Source organism: Ammodytes marinus (assembly GCF_949987685.1).
Source record: "Ammodytes marinus genome assembly, chromosome: 21".
Lineage (NCBI taxonomy): Eukaryota > Metazoa > Chordata > Actinopteri > Uranoscopiformes > Ammodytidae > Ammodytes > Ammodytes marinus.
The window spans coordinates 4,326,631-4,336,586 of record NC_137225.1 but is presented as its reverse complement, the minus strand read 5'-3'; the positions used below and the strand labels follow the sequence as shown (position 1 = coordinate 4,336,586).

Sequence of the window (9,956 nt, the reverse complement as noted above, 5' to 3'; positions counted from 1 at the left end):
TTCGTGGCGTTGACTCGTTTAATTCTCAGCACTGTTCCAACATCCAGATGGTCATTACATTGAGAAGGATGTGATTTGAATGCCGTATTAACATGCGATGTACGCAGACGTACTTGCCCTGTCTGTGCAAATGTAAACTTCGGAACCTCAACTAAAACAGTCCAGGGAGGAGACTGTGATTAAGAGGGTGTGTTGCAGTATGTTGTGCTGTCAGGCCATCCCTCCCCCCTCCTACACATACACCAAACAGACACACACAGGAAGCACGCACGCACGCACGCACGCACACGCACACACACACACACACACACACACACACACACACACACACACACACACACACTTTTGCTGTACTTCCTCTCTGACTTATCATGGACTGACTTGAACTCAATGTGAGTCAGACAGCTGTGGCCCTCAGAGTCAGACAACAGGCAGAAGCATCTCAACCGGCCAGGTGGTAAGTCAGCTCTACTTTGCATGATCCTCCTTCCCAAGAACATCTTGATTTCCTTTGCTCCTCCAAGGTTCTCAGGTAAATTGTCTCTCTCACTCAAAGCATTTTTGGTTAATTTGTTGTCCCACACAACAGGCTCAAAACTAAGGGGCTTTTGAGCCAATGGCACCGAAAATGTTGGAACGTTCTCCTACTGGATTTAAGATCCCTAGAGTCTCTGGAAATGTTTAAGAAAAAGCTAAATTCCCACCTTTTTAGACTTGCTTCTACCTTAGGAGTATTATAATTATCACTTTATTTCCTCAAATTCATACTGCAACATGTTGTAAAAATCACGTTTGATGGCTGCATTTCTATTCCCGACAGATTTTGTCCGGCTAACATTTGAGATGGAAACCTCGACTTACGACTACGATTACAGTGATGGGCCGTTCACGCCCGTCTCGCCATGCAACAGGGACAGTGACAACGACCTGGGGGCTCATCTATCCATCTTCTACTACTTTATGTTCCTCTTTAGTTTTTGTGGCAACGGGCTGGTCCTGGTCATCATCCACCGGTGAGTTGACCAAAACAACTACCTTTTAAGCAAAAGGAAGCAAGTATATGCCTTGCCCTCATTTGATTTTACCATAGGAAATTGTTTAACCAATTAGGAATTTACCTTTACCTACTGTAGAAAATACCCATGTATTACATTTGAATTATAGCAACTCTTTGCCTATTTACGGCAAGAAACTGCAGGTGATTAGGGTAACATTTCTTACTATAGATATCACCATGAAACCTTTCCAGTTGATTAAAGAACCTTCTTTGAAAACCAAAAATAAAGATGTTGGATGAAGCAATGCGTATATCTTTATTTAAAGAGGACCTATTATACTACTTTTCTGGTCTTAATTTCTTGTTTTACACTGCTATAGAGCAACCTGACACAAATCACATCACAAAAAACTATGTAGATTTTCGGGAAGCTCTTTCTCTTATTTTGGCGATCCAGCACGTCCTGTCAACACTTGAGTGTGTGTGCATCGGCCATCTCCGCTCCCTCCGCCTGTGCTTCGGCAATCTCCGCTCCCCTCCCCCCCCTCCTGCAAACCCCACTCCGTTGTGATTGGTTACCTTCGTTCTGGAACACTTTCAGTGGCGGGAAGCGCGAGCATGGACCTACAGTCAAGTGCGAAAGTTTGTGAACCCCTTGAGCCTTTTGGAATTTTATTTATTTTAACCATTATTAATTCATTTTTATCAATACCAGTATTTTTTATATGAAATAACAGATGTTTGTTTATCAATTCAACATTTTTCTTTTCCAGAAATCAATTGTTAAAACAGATAAAACTAAGTATTTGACGAATGTTGTATGTGCAAAAGTTTGTGAACCCTGAGCTGCATTGCTTAAATCGAGCAGGTTGACACAATCAGGTGGGCCAAATTGGTTGATGAAATAGACCAATGTAATGAGAGATCTTTAGGAAAGAAATTGGGCGGCACTAGATAAAACAGAGATAAAACCAGGTCAGTTTAGGCTCACCAAACTGAACCCATACAGGTCAGACATGCTAAAAGGGAAACAAATCTCAGAGGATCTCAGGAATAGAGTTTTGATGTTGCACATTTGTCTGGGGACAGTTATAAATTCATAAAAAAAAATTTGAGCTCAATCGGTCCACCGTGAGGCAAATCATCTACAAATGGAGAGCTTTAAGAGTGACTTAACATCTGCCTAGAAGTGGACTTCCTTCAAAAATATCCTCAAGCGCCACAAGAAAAGTGATTTTTCAGGTAAAAGCCAACCCAAACATTACATCTGGAGATTTGCAGACAATTTGAAACCACCATTATTCACTTGGGAGAAGGTTCTGTAGGTGGTAGGCAGAATTGCGTTTTTGCCCAAACATGGCGGTTTTGGTTATGACCAAACAGTTCAATTTTGGACTAATCTGTCCACAGAATAAGACTTCAGGTATCTCCAGGTGCTCTCTGGCAAAGTTGTGACAAGCAGTTTTGTTCTTTTTTGAGAGCAGAGGCTTCTTCAGCAACCATCCCATGAAAGCCATGTTGACTGAGTTTTCTTCTTATTGTGGAACCATGCACATCTGTCCCAGATGCTGCAAGAGAGGTCTGCAAATCACTAGATGTAATGTTTGGGTTGGCTTTTACCTGAAAAATCACTTATCTTGTGGCGCTTGTGGATATTTTTGAAGGAAGTCCACTTCTAGGCAGATGTTCAGGCACTCTTAAAGCTCTCCATTTGTAGATGATTTGCCTCACGGTGGACCGATGGAGCTCAAACTTTTTTTTAAATAATTTATAGCTGTCCCCAGACAAATGTGCAGCATCACAACTCTATTCCTGAGATCCTCAGAGATTGGTTTCCCTTTTAGCATGTCTGACCTGTATGGGTTCACTTTGGTGAGCCTAAACTGACCTGGTTTGATCTCTGTTGTATCTAGTGCCACCCAATTTCTTCCCTAAAGATCTCTCACTACATTGGTCCATTTCATGACTCAATTTGGCCCATCTGATTGTGTTTACTTGCTCGATTTAAGCAATGCAGCTTAGGGTTCACAAACTTTTGATCATACAACATTTGTCAAATAATTTGTTTTATCTGTTTTAACAATTTATTTCTGGGAAAGAAAAATGTTGAATTGATAAACAAACATCTGTTATTTCATATAAAAAATACTGGTATTGATAAAAATGAATTATTAATGGTAAAAATAAATAAAATTCCAAAATGTTCAAGGGGTTCACAAACTTTCGCACTTGACTGTATAAGGGCGCGAGGCAGACGCGAACAGGGAAGTGACAGCATTACCATACATGGAAACATCCGCGTGGTGACTTCACAAAGTTACAAAGGGTAGACCGCTTTGAACACGTGACTTCTCGACTGGCTAGAATAGTGTTTAGTGCTCTGCACAGACACCCCAGATGGTCAGCAGGGAATACGTCGAAATGCATGTAAGTCATTATTTGATAATTTAGTATGGTTAAGCATGACTATGAATCATCATAACAACGTTTATAGGTCATAAAAGTCAAAAAGCATCATAGGTCCTCTTTAAATGTTTACAACTTATTGGTGTCAAAGGATTTTACAGAACAGGTTTTGGATACATCTGTGTTTAGGTCTTGCATTTTCTGCATGTTTTTAAGAACATAATGTATCATAAATCAGACAATTGACAACATACGAATAAGTCCTCCTGTTAAAACATTAAGAATGGTGCCAATAATGATTATGGAAAGTTTAGTTGATGTAAGTGCTTTATAAATTGAGATTTTTGGTTCTGTGCATTAAAAAAAACTAATGTTAAAAAGGAAAACATGAACTAGTCACTACCTACACCTATTAAAGCAAAGTAAACTTTGTCACAGGGCACTCAGCGAGTTTCTTACGTCGTTCAAGGTTATAATGCTTCCATTCACATGGCTGGCTGTAAGACTGGAAACATAAAAGCAGAGAAGGCGCACAAAGGCGAAGGATTTTGTCATTGATGGACATTCGCAGAGGCCTTTACATTGGCTAAGAAAGTCTATTACTACTATGGACCGTGCAGTTTTATAAAAGGCATCAGGTCTAGAACCTTTGGGCCACTGGTTTGGCTGGAGATATCAGGTTGTCACACCATGGACAGTATAAGATGAAGTCATACTAGGTGCTGCTTATTCTTGGACCCGCACAGGGGGGAATACAGTATATTTTCAATATGTAAACGTCCTCTCTCTAAGCCCCTCTCCAAGAGTTACCTCTGCTCTGTCACTGTCTACAGACTTTCCTTCCCCTACCCTTGTCGCCACCACTGCTCTGTACCTTTGTGAGTGAGAGAAATGTGAAAATACTTCTGTTGTTTATGGAAAAACAAATGACAGTGTCAGAGATGGAACTCAGCAAGTTTCCCTGGGCCTTTGACTGGAAGGAGTGTTTATAATGCAGCAGGCACAGCATTATAGAGGGCTGAAGAAATGCAATGTAAGCTGCATGCTGACAGGATGAGAGCTCAAGGAAAGTAAAGCCCAATTTCTATGGCACCATTCATACCTTGAGAAATAACCACAGTATCTCACACAAACTTAGTTACAATTCAAATGAACATTTCTACACGTTCTAAAAGCCAATCAACAAAAATCAACACTGCTTCATTGCTGCTTTTTCAACCATAGACAAAATAGAAATCGTATCAAATCAATATCATTATTACTCCTTTGATGCATTAACCTCTGAGAATAGGGGTTACGATTCATTAAAGCTGGGCATGTTTTCATCCTGCTTCTGTTCGTTGGCTTCCACTTCAGATCTTAAATTTGCAGCTCCTCAGGGCTAAACAATAATGAGAGAAGTGTTGCTCTGTAACAAAAATGTGATGATAATCCCCCACTCGTAACACCCCTTCAGGGTTCTCAACACAGTGTAATGCTTAGGATTTAGGAGTTTATAAATGTTTGACTTTAGGGAGTTCTAGTGGTTGTATAACATGTTTTTTCCAGCCATCACAACACACTGCTTGGCCAACAGATAGAGACTGGTGTTTTTTTTTTTTTTTACCAGGGATGTAAATATTATTGATTTAAAATAAATCAGGACATTGTGGTCCTAAGGTGCAATATACTGTAAGGACATGATGACAATTGACGGTATCCTCAATTTTAAAGTACAGCAACCACCAAGTGTTAATAAACGGATTTCAATTTACTTAGCTTAAGATCTGAATGTTGACTTGACTCCCACCAACTTTTAGCCTGGAGAGACCAGCTTGATCTTTTGTCAATCTCTGTGGGGAGGGAACCCGGCCCCATCCATTAGTAGATGGCAGCCCCTGATTGGTTCATGTAGTCGTTGACTTCAATATAGATCGAACGAATAAGCTTGTTAGATATGGCTGTAGTTGATTGATGACAAGATGAACCAATCAGAAGCTGCATTCATTTATAATGGACAAACATTCGCTCAGAACGTGGGTCCTTATTTGCCAGGGCATTTTTGGACCAGACTCCTCCCCATGGAGATTAGAGAAAAAGTTCTAACTGATATGCGGGTGTGAAATGAATGTGAAGATCACAAGATCATGCTTGTGCGACCCATAAGCATTTCTGTCCATTTTGTCTCTCCACCTAACGGTTGAAATGACCACTCTCCTAGGTTTGAGAAGCTGACCACTGTGACCAACATCTTGCTTCTGAACCTGGTGGTGTCTTCCCTGATCTTCATGAGCAGCCTTCCCTTCCTGGGAGTCTACATGCAGCTCTCCAACTGGATCTTTGGAAAGGTCATGTGCAAGATGGTAGGCAGCGTCTACTACCTGGGCTTCTACAGCTCGGTCCTCTTCCTGACTCTCTTGACCTTCGACCGGCACCTCGCAGTCGTGTACTCCTTGGGCTCGTCGCGAGTGAGGAATCGAAAGTACGCCGCCATCTCCTGTGCCGTGGTGTGGCTGGTCAGTGTCATGGCGTGCGCCAAGCAGATGATCCTCCATACCACTTTTATTAGTTTAATGGACAACAAAACATACTGTCAGGACTACGGGGGCGACTTACCTTTTATTGATGTGCACAAGCTGAGAGCCTTTGGATTTTACATTCAGCTTCTCCTTTTCCTGATCTTTCCTCTGGCTGTTGTTATCTACTGCTACGTTAGGATCGCTATCACTGTCATATCATCCAAGATAGCTAGCAAGTTCAAGACAGTCAGGCTGATTTTCATCATTGTATTGTTGTTTTTTGTGTGCTGGACCCCATTCAACATTGCACTGCTGATGCATGACGATGCTGCGACCTGTGCGGAGAAGAAGAAATGGGCTTACGCTCTTCACGTCACCGGTAACTTTGCCTATGTTTACTTTTGCATCAGTCCCATCTTCTACACCTTTGTCGGAAAGAAGTTCCAGAATCATTTCCGACAGATGCTGGTGAAACGTTTCCCAGGTTTAAAAAAGTATGTTTCTGTGAGTCAACCAAGCAGAACCAATAACTCCACAAAAACTACACCGAATACACTTTAGAGAAGGGGTATTTGCACCCTACCAACCAAGCCCCTTTACAATCTAAACTATAGTTTACCCTTCACACTTTTTATGGGTAACAAGTGTTTTGTTATAAACCCATTGTGTAAAAGCCTAGAAGAAAAATACTGAGGAGCTAAAAACACAAAGGGGTGGTTTCACAGACATGGATTAAGCCTAGTTCTGGACTAACTTGTACTTTCAATGGATAATCTCCATTCAAAATTCTGTTTAGTCCAGGAATAGGCTAAATCCATGTCTGTGAAACTGGCCCAAAGAGTCCTCTCACCTCAAATTCAGCAGTCTAACTCCAAGGAAGACTATGTAGGTGACCTCTGATCACAATTCTGGATATTTACATACGAAAATGTCACAGACAGCGCCTTCTGGTTCCGAGATAACGATTGTGACAACCAACCCGTGCGACATATAACCCCGTTCTCCCCTACTAGGCTCTGCGGGCAACATTCTTTTTTCTTCTAGGGGAAAACTGGGTCAATGGCAAATTACCTAAATACCTACCTACTAAGTACCTTGTATTACCTACCTTCAAATATACAGTAAGTAAAGAGGGATGTATAGTTCTGCGGTAGCTAGCCGATGTTCACCTCCACATAAATGTAACTACACATTGATTGCTATCGTTTTACCACACCAGATAAACTCACTTTATCATGTTGCACATGTTGCTGTAAAAGGCTTTGCCACGTTTCTTAAAGTGGTTTGTGTTTAACACAGCCTTAACTGAAATATAAAGAATTTACTGATTACACTTAGTTTTGATTTTCCAAAACTCATATCTTCTCTTTTACTTCTTACTGAATTGTTTGCAAAATAATAAAAATATTAACAAGTCTGGCTTGTTTGTTGGCACCTGCCTCAGTTGAGCAGCTGATAATAATCCTACTGTAGTGTGCTTCTGCAAATGAATGACTCAAGCGTGCACACTCATTTTCCAGTCATTTTCCGCTGCCTATGACTAAATATTTTTGTCCATGTTCAATCTTTATGTTTTTAAAGTTTATTTTCTAAAATGGTTTATTGTGAATCATGTTCTTTGTAAAAGTGCTTTGAAGTAATATTAAAAAAGACCCCCCCCCCCCGACACACACACACACACACACACACACACACACACTCACTCATGTCATTCATTCAACCTTTATTCATACTGACCCTCATTTTTAATGATGTAGAGTCAAACAAAACAATGCAACGCAAAAACAACAACACTAACACAATTTTCTATGCAAATACATCACACACACACACACACACACACACACACACCAATATTTTCTGTATATTGGAGCGGCTCATTATTTTAAGCCTAAAGAACAGATATAACCTGACATATCAATAATAGTACTAATCATAACTTAGCTTATCCTTTCACCACCCTTGCTTGTAAACACCTATTATTCATACTTTAATCCATTCTCCAAGTGCGGACCGTAGGGTTCTGTGTTAAAGCTCTGGCAGATCACTTCTTGCCAAAGTGTCATTCCACCCCCCCCCCCCTCTATGGCACTTCTACATTTCACCCTGCTCGCTGCTTGGTGATAAATTGTAACCCAGGTTTCAATTTTTGCCATTCTTTCCACCGGAGGAGAGAGGGAGGGGGAGAGAAAAAAAAATCAAGCTGTCAAGAATGAATAGGGGCTTCAGCAGAAAATAATGCTTTCAGATAAGAGTTCCTTCCTTCCATTTCTCTCCTATGTCATGAGAAAAGTCAAGGCCAGAGGAAAGTTAGAAGAGTCTGACGCTGTTGCCGTGAAGATTATCCGATCAAACAGGTTTTGCAAACGCAATGGGAAGAGGAAGTGGAGTCTTGTGCAATAGAAATTCAGCATAAGATTTGTGTGTGATAAAGAGTGTGCACACACAAACACACACACACACACACACACACACACACACACACACACACACACACACACACACACACACACACACACACACACACACACACACACACACACAAATCAATTTTGTTAGCCTGTTAACTGCAAACTATTCCCATATATTCACAGATAATAAAGAAGCTTGCAATTTGAATAAAAAAATGCCTTAAACTACAGGTCAGCTACTATGTGTGACCTGTGTGTTAATAACAAGCTATCAGCCTTCTGTTACTGCATGCAGCTTCTCACTAGCAGCCAGGGAAGCTCTTTATATGATTAATGATAGAAAACTCACACATCCAGGAGGCCTAGTGTGCTGTGTAGCTGCCGAAGCACAACATACAACAACGGTATCTCATGGGTAAAAGTGCAGAAATAAAAGCTGTAGTGAAATGGTCCCAGTGAGTCCCTGTTTAATAATATTTTTTGGTTTGGTCTCATCTATTTGTCCTCTGTTTTTCTTTTGTAATTCTGATATTTCATGAAATCTGCAGAAAAAGGAACTTGGGTAATTATAACTTCCACTTCTAGGGAAATTGCAAAACCAGAGACACACACAAAATTAAAATGAAAAAAGGCTGTGGGTGTCAGCAGCTTTCCTGACCCTTTAAATGGATAGTTCAGTTTTCTGTATGTAGGGTTGTATGAGGTACTTGGATATGTTTAGTCTTTTACCTTATGGAGATGGCTATCAGACCAGTTACTATAGGGAGTTTGGGGGAGACACCTCTGTATTAGAAGTCAGCCCTGTGCTGTTGCTGAAGAGGCCAGTAGAAAAACGTTTTTTTTTGCCACATAAATAAATTATTCCCTAAGGAATGAATATCCATGCTATTGTACACCAAATGTAGGAATATTTCACTGAAATTATAAATGTAGTGCACACTTTAACGGATATAGTCAAGATCAAGTTTTTTTTTAGGTGACCATTTATATATGTTGTGGAAAAAAAAGTGTTCTGCTGCCCCCCTCTGCAACAGCACAAGGCTGCTACAGCAACGTCTCCCCCAGACTCCTTATAGTGACTGCACTGATTGCCATCTTCATTAAGTAACAGACTAAATATGAACTAGTACCTTATGCAACAAACTATTAGTGTTCAGGGCAACATTATCTACCATGAGGCCTTACACCCGGCCAGTCAAGACTCACACCCGGCGGGCAGCCAGCTCTCCAGTGCAGCAGCCAGTGTAAACCCCAGTGGGGACCTTCACGTATACCACAGCCAGCTCCTCCTGCCACCACATCAATCAGGATGAGGTATAAAGCCCAGAAGCTCAATGATATGTGCCAATTAAAAAAACATATTTAATCTTCACGCTCACTCACTCTAGGCTCTAGTGCTTCGGCAAGGCACGGATGGGCATGTATGAGCAGGAACACGAGTAAAGTAGACAGCAGTCCTGCCGTCAATCTATATGCGACTATTCCCGTTGACAGACATGAAAAGAATGCTTTTGCTTACGTGTTGGTCTGATGCAGAGTTGGAATTTTAGCTGCAGATAAAAAAAAATTTAAATTCAACTTTAGTTTCATGACATCAGCATTTAACGAGCTTGAGACTTTTACAACAACTTCTTTTGACGGGTT

The 9,956-nt window shown here is 40.9% G+C and overlaps 1 protein-coding gene across 1 annotated transcript; it reads left to right on the top strand.

Annotated features, from left to right (window-relative positions):
• Window positions 1–461: 461 nt before the first annotated feature.
• On the top strand, window positions 462–7,334 carry LOC307267567 (C-C chemokine receptor type 3-like). The gene is made up of 3 exons (XM_080049923.1): window positions 462–532; window positions 821–1,013; window positions 5,604–7,334. Exons 1-3 carry the CDS (start codon window positions 478–480, stop codon window positions 6,460–6,462), a joined length of 1,107 nt encoding a protein of 368 aa, XP_079906049.1. The 5' UTR covers window positions 462–477; the 3' UTR covers window positions 6,463–7,334.
• The last annotated feature ends 2,622 nt before the right edge of the window (window positions 7,335–9,956 follow it).